The 12,896-nt window shown below is 37.1% G+C and overlaps 1 protein-coding gene and 1 long non-coding RNA gene across 2 annotated transcripts; both read left to right on the top strand.

The window, feature by feature from the left end:
- Window positions 1–3,253: 3,253 nt before the first annotated feature.
- LOC113669125 (transcription factor MafK) lies at window positions 3,254–4,360 on the top strand. Its single transcript, XM_027185123.2, has one exon. It carries the CDS (start codon window positions 3,392–3,394, stop codon window positions 3,971–3,973), a length of 582 nt encoding a protein of 193 aa, XP_027040924.2. The 5' UTR covers window positions 3,254–3,391; the 3' UTR covers window positions 3,974–4,360.
- Window positions 4,361–4,719: 359 nt separating this feature from the next.
- Window positions 4,720–8,552, top strand: LOC113669153 (uncharacterized). Its single transcript, XR_016185398.1, has 2 exons — window positions 4,720–4,805; window positions 5,141–8,552. It is a non-coding gene; the product is annotated as an uncharacterized LOC113669153 (long non-coding RNA).
- The last annotated feature ends 4,344 nt before the right edge of the window (window positions 8,553–12,896 follow it).

Genomic DNA, 12,896 nt, shown 5'->3' with positions numbered 1-12,896 from the left:
ATCCGTAATTGCACCCTATTTCATCATAGGGTCTGGTGGAATTGAAACGGAGAGAGTCGAGAGTCGTTGAAACGAAAATATAGATACGAACTGATACATTTTATTCGCACCAAGTACGCTGACAGTACTTCAAATATTTCAAACTAAATGTGTTTTGAAAATCTGTAAGTATTCCTTTACAGCAGAAAAGGGATGAATGGAAAACCTCGCTTAAAAAGACTGCGTGTTAGCCACTCCTTAAACCTCATCGCACGCGGCTTTCGAGGAACTCGAACTTGGTTCGTGGAATTTTTGCATGCGATCATCGCGGTGTATTTCGTCCATAATTGTGTAAATTTCCCGTACAGAACGTCAACTCGTTTCGTACCTTTAGTCATCACAATCAACAGGATTTTTTTTATTCGAATCTATTTTGCTCCTTACAGTGGAGGTCGAAATAAAATGCCTTTGATAAACAAACATGTGACCATTTTGTTATTGAGATAAGCAGGAGACATGCGTGACATTAGGGAACATAGACCATCGAGGCGTGATAGTCACGAGTGACAGCTGAAAGGAATATGGGGTCACAAGACGAGTTCAGGTTTAGATTTTATACAAATGTTAAAAGCTCGTTTCCTCATCTAAAATGAATCTTATGGATATATATAAATATGGACACCGTTACCCATTGTTAACATAGCGACATTCAAACTGTGTCACGCAAACTCGCCAGTTTATTCTGAAAAACACATTTTACCACTTTTCTCGAAGTTCAACCCTTTGTTTGATTATTCCCGGCCTCAAAGGCAAAAAAGAAGTTAAAAATAAAAACCTATACAGATATAAATAATTACCAGAGTGATGCGAAAGAAGAAAAGAAATTATTATTTTTGTAAATTCAATTTCTTCCAAGGACAATTGTTTATTTCCATCTATCGCGATAATCAGTCCGAACATCTAAGTTTTGAACTGGTTTGTAAAAGTAAAAACCTATTATTTCACTTTAGTATATCTTGACGAATAGCTACTTTAAGGAAATATTTTTCCCTTTCTAACGTTGTCTGGAAAGAGTTCATCACCCCTAGAATTCAAGGAATGTTGTTATTCAAAGCCTTGTCAAGCGCACCGGAAACTTGTAATGCGTCATTAATCACACATTAATGTGCGTTGAAAAAATTTGCATATCATTATCAACCTTATTTCTACTTAAGTTGTAATTGTCTAGTCATCAAACATATAGACTTCGCTTTCTATTGGCGTAATAACTCACACTGCATGCTGACAAAACACGAGAAGAGTTTGTTAATCACGAGCCGGAGACGGGTGATGTTCAAACTTTTTAAGCGTTTTCCCAACTTCCCACGCGGCCTAGTACGCCTATTGCTTTCACAATATAAACTTAAATTTTCTATGGGCTAACCGGTGCAATAAAAGATAGGACTTTGACCAATTAAGGCACTAGTGGTATCTCAATAATTTTGTAAAATCAGACAACTAAGCAGAACTGCTAAACTCCATGAAACTTGCGGAAAATAGCCATGACATTATATTATTAGCTGACACTTCTTCCCTACAGTACGTTCCTCTTCATTTACCGTTGTTGATAAAATGCTAAATCAGACACGTAACGGTCTGATTACTTATCATATCTCATCGACAACTTGATTAAATTCACACTTCCTGATCACGGGATTATACATAAACCTTACCACTTGACTAAAGAGAGAATGAGAGTAAACGATACTGATACCAGCTGAAACGAAAACACCATAATTCGTCTCGATCTGCGCTGAGGATTTTGTTTCAGACATTGAATTATAAAATCTTTCATCTGGCATTACTTCATGATATTTGGTACAATGCTCGATCGAATTTTTATTATCAAGTTTTACACTAAACATTATTACGAGTTTATTTCTTTTCGACTGTTGCCGGCGATATGAAACAGCGTCTTTTTTTATCTTTTCAAATTTTATTTGCAATCCTTGACTCGACTTACAATTTTCTAACACTTCCTTGGTGTTCTCCAGTTTACAGAGTTTAAGTTCAAAACAGTCACTTGGAGTGAAAGGAAAGATCCCTCAACTGTGATCATAACCTACACATCAAGGTCATTGTGATTCTGATCGCTCAGTCTTTTATAAAAACAAATCAATTTTGATACATTGATAACCTGACTTTGAAGATGATATGGCACCTTTACGTGATGGCGAAAGCGTAATGACACCCCCCCCCCTTCCTTCCCCCCCTACCCCCCACGAAAAGGGAAAAACAAAAAGTAACTGACGACATTAGTACATTAGTAAAGTATTTGTAGCCTATTGCATCGTGATCACGTTGCTTCTTGAAGAGTCCTCTTGAATTTTGTCCCCGTTGGCCAAAAACTGGCTGTTTCGAAATAAAATTTTCAAAAAGGTTCGTGGTACCATCTATTGTTGTTTCATTGTTTTGTTCATTGCGAATGATTATATTTGATACCCATTGCTGGTACTTTTTCCTTTTTGGCTGTGGTCGATCTCGTCTCACTGAGCTCCTCCTACTACTCATGGCAAATATAGAGACAAACATGGCTCATGTTTTCCGGCCAGCTCAGCTTGAACCAAAATAGAGATATTTGATCCCAAGCAACAGCCGTTAAAAACAGGAAACCAACTTGGTTAAGTAAATTTGACCGTGGCGGCGCATGCACCACAAATCCTAAGAAGTAACTTACCATCCAACTGCCAAAAAGTAAGTGAGTCTATGTTAATTGTGTTTTTTAACTATTTTCTACACCTCGCATATTTTTTATTAAATTTTTCCTGTTTTATTTTTACATAAATGACATGTTAATGATGAATGTCGTCGGGCTGCTGCGCAATTATCTGCCTCACTCTCGAGTCGATACATGATTTGAAATTGAATGCCCCCTCCCCGTTTCTTGAACCAATCACTTCGCTTGATTAGAGGTTATTCCTTGGATTGTATGCTAAAACCATGACAACCATTTCCTTTAAAAAGATGATTTCGCGCGGTAACAATCGCAGGCAGGAGCCATTAATGGGCTCCTGTCGCAGGCAATAAACTTAAGTGAGAAATTCGTTTCTTTCATCCTTATGATGAAGAAACGATGCCTCCGGAACAAGTCAAGTAGAAAGAAACATACACTTAGGGAAAATCAGTATGCTAATTAATTTGATTTATTCTCGGAATACATGGAAAGCCATTCGAGAATTTCCTGGAATAGCGTTAGGGGATTCCCCTTTATCAAAATGTAATATCGTAGGTATCTGATTGGCTTAAGTAGTTCACTCGTATGTATTACATTACGGCTTTTTGCCGGAGCATCGCCATCTTTCTTTTGATTATGTAAACTGTTGAGATATTACAGCTTCAGCCAAACTTAATACCTACAGATTCACGTTTAACCATGGAGGAAGATTCTATGGATTTTCCAGATTTGTTTCTCGCCAGTGAAGAAACAGATCTTCCTTTCAGCTGTTCGTGGGTTGTTGGAAACGTTTCATCTGCGAAGAAGAGCAGCGAAATGGCCGACAGAGATGACAATCGCGATATTCAAGATCTTTTCGACGGAGAGACAAGCCAAGAAGTACACCAGGACGATGACAACGCGACCTCAGAGTCATCAGACGATGAATCGATTCCTAAAAATGTTAAAATATTGAACGACGAAGAAATTGCGAACATGCGAGTGCAAGAATTGAACAGGTTTCTGCGAAATGTTCCTTGGGACGAGGCCAAGAAGATAAGAAAACGAAGACGCAACTTAAAAAACCGGGGTTACGCCCTGACTTGCCGTCTTCGAAAACAGCAAGAACAGGAAGATCTTATCAACGAGAACACTTCGCTGAGAAAACAAGTGGAAGATGGAAGATGGTCATTACTGAGAGCTTTGAAAGAGAAAGAGACATACAAGAAAAAGTATATGGAGCTGCAACAATCCTTTACGCTGTTTAAACAGAGCATGGTAACCCCGAGAAAAGATGCCTGATTCGGGTGATAAAATTTAGCTTTTGCGAAGATGTATTGTTTGTAACGTGCATATGGCACCTTTTTTTGTCAAAATTAAATGTATTTAATGACTAATCGTTCGCAGAACACATGCATAGCCTCAGAGACATCTTAACTATTCTACGAAGGAGGAATTCGAGAAAGCTGGAAAATTTGCATCTGCTAAAGAAGTAAAAGATATAATTGCTCAGAAGATTAAATAAAGTCATTTCTGTAAAGATGTAAGATGCGTACATATTGAGAGTCAAGCGGTTGAAATAAAGCTTATGGTCCATTAAACAGTCAACTTTATAGGTATAGAGAACGGAAAGAAATTATAAAAAGTTAAAAAAAAAGAAATAAACTTGAAGAAACTTTTCCTCCGCAACTAACGTTCTCTCCTTCTTAAAAACCTTTCTTTATAATGCAATTGTCTGTGTATTTTCAGTATTTCACAGTATTTTCCCACTGTGTTGATTCACTCCCGTCAAATAAGAGTTAAACACAGTAGTTATATATGCCACTTCAAACGCGCGAGTGTCTGATTTTCAAGCGCCATCGATTTCACAACATAATTAATAGCTTTCTTTTGTTTCTAGCGTTTTTGAAGCAACCAGTCTACACTACTGCTTGAGCGAAGGAGCCCCGCTCCATACTTCCGGCCAATAACATGTTTACACGGATACAGAAACTGAAAATGACTACATCATCTATCGAAACTGAAAGAGACTCTCCTGGAGAGCCGATATTAAAATAGGCATTTGGTTGTCAGATTCTACTCCGTCAAAATCTCGGATTCTGTAAAATTACTCCCGGCAATGTGTAAGGCGCAGGTGAGGGGAGGGAAGGGAAGTTTTGAATAGAAATGCCTATCCACCCATCCCCCATTCCGTCCAAACTCTTCTACTTCTTGATACCGTATGTATAAGAAAGAGAGTCCTGAATTTAATGTATGTTCATGCATGTTATCAGTAACTGACGTCTCTGATATGTTGTCGTAAATCTACTTAGGTTGTAATATTAGAATCACAAGAGAGCTTGAAGTGGAATGAGGAAACGGAGAGACCTTTGAATCTTTAATGACTGAGTAATAGACAAAAACATCCCGACAGAATCCGGAGAATTTTTCGACTCAATATTTTAACTTACGTTCCATTTTCCTCATTAGGTTTCTAAGTGATGATAAAACATCGAAAGTAAGGATTTGGAGCCAGAGCTACCGCTTAAGTTCGATAGCATCTCGCTTAAGCTGTAATAAACCGTAGGTATGATCATAATGTTCATTTGCCGAAATTGCTGGGAAAAAATTCTTTAAATCTGTACATGAAGAGTTTGGCATTTAAATAGATTAAGAGGGCGATTTTAAAGGCTTAACCAGTATAACTCCCATGAGTGACAAAGAAAAAATGTCTCCTTACAATATCGATACAATAGCAACCAGACAAGTGATGAGAATAAAGAAAACTATCAATTTGGGGATAATAAGTTGATCCAATGCCAAATTATTTGAACCAACATTATAAGAATTGTATGGTTGACAGTAAGGAGAATGACAAATTTGGTCTGGGAGTTAAAGGGTTAACTGTATTTAACGCATGGCTAAGCTGTGAATTTTGTCTGAGCAACGGCTTCGACGCAGCTTTGATTTACTCGCCAAAATCGTCGTGTGTTGATGTTAAGGCATACGTCAGGATAACAGTTTCATCCTGAAACCACTCGAAGTCCTGAAACTGAGTCAGAAACGACTCTGGAACGGCTAACCGAGGTCAACATTTGATACGTTAGCGGCTGGCAAGACAGTTATTTGCGTCGGTCTATAAAGTTCAGCTCTTGAAAAGTTCGGCGACTGAAACTGTTCTTAAGGCTCTGGGTAATCATTCTATTGATACCTAACTATTCGTTTCATTGTCGATGGAATAAAACTACCTTCAGTCGGTTAACGAGGGATACGAAAGAAAATTGTTTACTATGACGATATGTTTCCACTTTACTAAAATAAACCGAACGGGGAATCCCCTTACCCTTAATCATTAACTTGCAATCTGATTGGACAGGTATTCTTTCTTGTTTTGATTCTTCCTGTGACATAAACATAGAGGCAAACTAACGACGGCCATTGAAGGGTTCCACTTTTCCCGATTTACTCCTTAAACGAAGGTAGGTCAACCAAAGAGCGGGGTGGTTTTGAGAAGGAAATTTTAACCGGCGAAGAGAGTGGATTGAATGCGATAGATCTCTTTAAAGCTTACTCGGGTATAAGGATTATGGTTCGTGGAGAAACGTCTGAGCAGAATAAAGCCAAGAAATTCAAGCATGGAAGTTCCAGTTATCTTTCTCTAATCGCAAAATTGAGTGACGAGAAACTTGAAACGATGTCTATTCAAGCTTTAAACAGGCGACTTCGCAAACTTCCTCAAGGTCTGGTCCAAAAGGTTCGAAAGCGAAGGCGAATCTTAAAGAATCGCAAGTACGCTCTGAAGTGTCGAAAGAAAAACTCATCAAAAGAAAAGGATATCATCCAGGAAAATAAAGATCTTCAGCTGGAGATATCTAAAGTAAAAGAAGAATTGAAAAAGGTTATCAGCGAGAAAAAAGATTATGAACAGAAATGCGCGACACTGACTTCAAAGTTGCGTTGGATTCAAAGCAGCGACTTCGTTTAAATATTTCCCAGAATATTCTCTGGCTACATCTGGATTTATTTCTCTCTCTATAGACGCTCTAAAGAATGTTACTTATTTAAGACAGAGATTCAATAGATTTAGACATAGGTAATGAAGGATTCTCTCTTTAGTAAATGGTAAATACAATTGCTGTTGTGATATTGTTAGACTGTGAGTCACTGTTACTTTATGCAATCTTCGAAATCGAAATTCTCCGAAAATAGAATTAACTCCCCGTGTCGATCATAAGACGCAGCTAAGCCATGAAGCATCTATATCAATATACATTTTTAACTTTGTGTCTATACCAAAGTGGATGATGTTGTACCAACTTTCTTCCTTAAATTAATATAAGGTTCGACTTCGAAGATCGCGTCGCGTGTAAATTGAAGGTAAACCAGAATCCTTGACTCACAGTTTTAAAAGCAGCAATCGTTTTTATTTCTAACAAGGTAATTCACGATGGAAGGAAACTGTTTGGAATACACGAGACTTAATAAGGGGAGACAGGAAGTTTTTTAGGGTGACGTGTATTCTCAGCTGTTGATTTCCGTCATAATACATAATGGCGTCTACTGCCCGTTTCAGATAGGGTCAGATAAGTTAAGCATTATTGGTACAATGTTATAGTCAGAACATCTAACATAATGCCGGCATAATGGCCAAAGTTCTTTAAAACTCACCTGATGTTACAGTTCAACAGGAGACAAATTCTGTAGCCTTAGCACTGTAGACAGTGAGCCCACCTTTCTCGTTGCCCTTTAGAAATTTGATCTAGTACAATTTTGTGTTCTGAACTTTAGTAAGCCTGTTATTCTTGGCAAGTTTTACCTGGTGGTGGTAAGAATGGGGGAGAGGAGGTTGAAGGGCTCTTAAAAGATATTATTTTTAGTTATTAAATTTCGGCATGATGTCATGTTTTCAGGGGTGACACTCAAGAGCATAATGCTCAAATTTTCGAGCATAATTTATCTGACCCTAGTTTCAGGCGCCAAACCGCTCACAATGGACCGAATTTAATTTGCATATGGAGAGATCCAGATGCACAAAAGTACGCCTTTTGATCTAGGTGTCAAAAGTGAACAACAGATCCTGGTGCAGTTCTAAGATTTTCATTAATACTCTGAGAAAATGCTGTATTGTATTTCTTTAATTTTGACAAAAATCATAGTGACTTCGGCGTTAGCTTCCTCCAGGAAGTTTGTAGGACACGCAAAAAATAGGGTGAGCGAGGACAAAAATTAACAAAAACAGGGGGAAGTAAGGTACCCCTTCATTAAAATCCGGGTGATTACTTCTTAACCGTGTTCAGCTGACCGGAAGTGTGACACATGCTTGCAGGGTGTCTGAATCGAAGCCCACCTCGAAATGTATTTGATTAACTTATAGGGTTCAGATTATGAAAAAGTCTGAAGCAGGCTTGCAAAAAACTATACGTAAACTGGACACCAGGAATATATATTTTTTAATGATTGTTGTTTCATCAGGTTTTTGTTTACCTTCATTGAACCATTTTTAGTGGTTGCTAAAGAGTTTTAATTGTTGTTATCAACTTTTCTCATACTCTTTGTAGGAGAGAGAGACAGATTTTCCTTAATCCGGTTTTTTTCTTCGAATTAGTTTGACGTTGTACAAGACGTTAATTACGTCTTCTTTATGTTTTTGACACACCTATTTTCCCAAGGGCATTGATAAGATTATTCCGTTGGTCTCTGGGTATATTGCGTTCGACCCCGAACTTTGATCATTTGGGTAACTCTTAGAAGATAGCAATATTAACTAGCTTGAGAGTTTCTGTGTAAATAATTTCAATAACTTGTTTCTTGATTATCATTATAATCTTTACTGTTTGTTGTGATTAGTTTTGATCGAAGCGCTCTTTCTCCTGAGGAGAATAAATGCTATGTTGCTGTTACAGTTTGCTTTTCTATGTTGGCGACTTATCACCTCAAAATATCAGTTATCTGTTGCCACTCCGAGGATGCATTTACTCTCCGCAGCTTCGGTTGATTCCTGGGCAGGATTTTCCTTTTTTCTGATCTCTTGCACTGTTTATGCCAAATTCACTAAAGAAGTTTTTTAAGTTTAATACTACTAAAATTTAACACCGCCTTTCGTTATGAAAATGCAAAGCAGTTTCAGGTCGTCACTGCGCGAAGCAACAGATTTGGAAGAAATTCAAGATCTTTTGGAAAATACTGAAAATTATGAAATAAGAATCGAAAATTATTTTTCCTGCGCTATGTAGAGGATTAATTCTGACTACCATTTGTCATAGAAAGGGTATCATTTTCAACCACGTGTGAGTTTGAATGTCATTATTAAATGAATCATTTTCATGAACTGCTGGTGTTTCTCTCTCTTATCATTATGATCAGCCATGGAGCACTTTTGATAATAATGCAAGCGGACGAAATTAAGTGCGCCTTTGTTTATCCTAATGGGGCTTGGTGACATGAAGAATGCTAAGCATCAAACCTAAATGGTTTGTATTATCACAAACAGCACTATTCCAAGGCCTGCATGGAAAGAATTTGAATCTCTGAAGAGGACGGACATGAAATTAAGACCAGTTAATTTTACCCCTGGACATAAGTTAACAGCATACTAGAGAACATAAACTGATGGTTTCTGGCATTATACCGATTGTTTAACGGCAAATAAAAAAAAATTAATAAAAAAAAAAATAAAAAAACGATCGAACCTTGAATCGAAGGCATTTGGAGCTTTCCAGAACAAACAGTTTAAGATCGATCTTAAAAATCATTCTTAGAACGTTCTCTTTTTTTTTCAGTTTGCAAAAGTTTTTTTTTTTTGCTTTTTGGTCTGTTTGTAAAGCTTCATATTGCTATTAAATGACATGTAATAAAAAGGAAGTTTACATGCAATACAACAAGTATCACATGGCATCTGTTATATTACGTATAGTACAGTTTCTTTGCCAATGATAAAACATATCTGAAGTATCATAATTTTCTCCAAGTATCATGGAATTTTCGGTGATACTTAAATTACGGTCAAACCTGAAAGCGGAGCTCAAAATGAATAATCCGTTACACTTACCTTTACTTCATCGAACTTCTCACTGGCTGTTGGAGGGTGGATTCCAAACAATTTAGGAACCAATCAGTAATTTATAATGTCGAAGGGGGTTAAAGAGTTATGTTATTTATTATTATTATTATTATTATTGAGCTTTGGTAGTCATGCTCTCTCCTTGTGTATCACGTGTCCTAAATAATTGAAATAAAAATAGAAATAATAATAATAATAATAATAATAGAAATGAGGAACAAACTAAATGGCATAAACTGAGGAATCATACACAGGCAATGTACATTAGTACGACCCAACATGACTGACTAAAACATAATAACAAAGCAGTAGCCTTGCATGTGCTTAAGGTTACTTCCCACCTTCAGAGGCCAAGAAAATCGATTTTTCCTTTATTCGACTAAGCTAAATTCAAACTTTCAACTTAACGTTTCCATAAAAAAAGTTTGAATTCTCTGAAAATATCCGAGTTATTTAGCGAAACGTAGTTTCAGATAAAAATTAATAAATCAGGAAGGTGTCATTATCTTGAACCTGGGCGATTTTCGCGGCAACCGCTCATGTTTAGGCTCAATTTTAATATTATTTCCTTATTTTTTTTACATCGCGCGATTTACAAAATTCACATGTGGAAGCTCTTTGCTTATGGAAAAATCTTTGCTCATGGACAAACCAAAAGCGGAAGAAAGTCCTTGGTAAAAAAAGACAAAAACAAAAACAAACAAAAACAAAAACAGGCGAAAAGAAGAAAGAAAGAGTACTATTCTGTCAAGAAAGGAAAAAATCCTTTGTGAAAGCGACTGGTACTGGCAGAGCTCTACGCTGCCGTCCAGATTTCGAACAAAGAAGTCGCCTTCTAACCAAAATTTGCCACACTTTATGTCAAATACGAGGTTTCCTTTCCTTTATGCAAGTACCAGCCTTGATACAAAAACATTAACAACCACCTCGAATCGTAATTTTGGAAGCTGCATGTCGGTTCGTTGTCTTGCTCCTCAGAACATGTTCCGGTTTTTCCACTTTTGCTGCGGGCTGTTCTTTGCCTTTGGCAACTTTGCTCATTATTGTGTCGTCCGCCTCAACGCTCTACTGAGCAATCGAGATAAAAAGAAAAACTTTTCTGCAATGGGTTAGGAACGGACCATTATTTTTCTGGAGGGGAGGGGAGTATGAGAAATATTGAAAAAAGTTGTTTGCATGGTGTGAAAAGATAAAATAAATTGTTTGCAAACGTGATTGTGTAAATATAAATGTTTGCAGAGAAGTCAGGTAGGATATTAAAAAATTTTATTACCAAACTAATAAAGTAAAGCAACTAATTGAAGCATTAGGATGAAAATTAACCCAATTTGGCCACTAAAAAGTGGTTACTCTGTAGCAAATAACAAATCTGCGAATATTTCTTGAAAAAATAGGAATTTATTGTAGCGATTAAATCTCAACGTTACTTGTCAACATTTTGTCCCACTACAAAACTTCATATATCAGGTATTTTCTCAAAAATGTATTAAACAAATAATTTTATTCAATCTTGGCTACTTTAAAGTTAAGTTTCCTAGAGTGACCTATGACAACGGTAATCGTTTCAAATCAGCAATGAGCCTGCCTTCGCCCCTAGTACCACAGGCCGGGTAATACAAGTATAATGGCTTGTGGGACGTCATCAAAGAGAATCAGGATTTCGGTTGTGGAATCGTGAAAAAGCCCGTTACTCCCTTTGCCTATTTCCTGTCGTATGCCCTTCATTTGCGCCAAAAAATTTCAAAAGGTTACTGGGGCGTACATCAACAAAATAAGGGGCTATAGCACTATTGATTACGTTCTTCGTAAAATAGTTCAATAAAGCAATGCAATATTTAGCTCGAATATAAAGAACACTGAAAAAAATAGGAAAAAAAATGTTGCATTTGAGTTTAGGGGGAATACAACCACTTTAAGAAAATTTACAGGGTATATAGGTTGACTGATATTCGACAAATTTCGCCAAAACATTCTAGGAATAATGACAAACGAAAGTCTGCCAGGAAATTTTGATATTTGAAATATTTGTCCGGTGGCGTCCATTTACGCAACCCCCCTTAGCATATTTTTAGCTACTCCAACTTTAGATGCTGATATCTAGACAACCAATCAGAATATCGAAAAAGCCAGACGCACTTCAGTTGATTGATGTCTTGTGAATGACTGTGCACCCATTTTGCTCGTGCTGCGGCATCCGATACCCGATAAATTCAATAGAAGAACCTGCGGTCGTTTCACGCCTTACCCGCTCCTGACACTTCCTTAAACGAAAAATTGCTTAAATTATATTTTTATCGTAAACTGCAATTATTAAGCTTTCTTCTGATATATAGTATTCTAGGATTTTAGTGAAACTTGCGCACGTACGAATTTTTTTCCTGAAGGGCATCGGCGAAGGTGGGAGGTAACCTTTATTGCAATCTTTGAGTTGATTACCTGTCAATGGTGTGTTCGGCGTCTTAACCGAAGATAGTCTGCAGAACAGTCGTAACTTTGGCGGGTTGTTGGGTTCAGATTGTTACCCACACTATAATAATAAATATTAATAAATTTTGAGTGAGTTTCCTCTATGGACCTTTATCATTCGAGTGGTGCATGTATTTCTATTCATGTCTTAGCTAAAAAGAATGGTTGTCTTGCTCTAAAAATATCAATTTTTAAGGGAACTTGGACTGAAGTGAAAATAGACGCGGGTTTTTGTTTACCCGAAAAAAGTAAAACGTATTCTTTTACCGGGAGGATTATTCTTCGATCACTAGAAGGAGAAAATTTAAGAGATAGTCAAGGTTTTCGTAACATTTCTCTTTATTAGGTTTCTTTGACATTAAAAGCCATCGAATGTACTACACTTTCATGTTAAAAAAATACATCTTCTCCCTCTCTATTCCTCAGTATTGGAGCTATCATGCTACATGCAAATTATTTGCGAGGAAAGATAACAACGAATCGCAACAAATGCAATTAATCTAGGTAAGACTGAAGTAGCAGTGCGCCAAACCCCTTCTTGAATCAGTCTCATTTCGTCCCAATCTCTTTTCGCCTTCTTTTATACTCTTGCTCCGCGAGGAAAGCAGATTGACAGCCTGATTGACAGCAGTGCACAAAATTTAGACCATATGTACAATATCAACCCAGTTGTGATTCTAGTTAGCATCAAAACTCTCACAACGACCATCAACTTACTTC

The sequence above is a fragment of the Pocillopora damicornis genome, chromosome 3 (assembly GCF_964200805.1).
Source record: "Pocillopora damicornis chromosome 3, jaPocDami1.2, whole genome shotgun sequence".
Taxonomy (NCBI): domain Eukaryota; kingdom Metazoa; phylum Cnidaria; class Anthozoa; order Scleractinia; family Pocilloporidae; genus Pocillopora; species Pocillopora damicornis.
The sequence above is the reverse complement of the archived record's forward strand: the minus strand, read 5'-3'. Positions and strand labels throughout refer to the sequence as shown.

Coding starts and splice junctions, on each gene's coding strand:
- LOC113669125 (XM_027185123.2), top strand. CDS start 3,392: ATGGAGGAAGATTCTATGGATTTTCCAGATTTGTTTCTCGCCAGTGAA.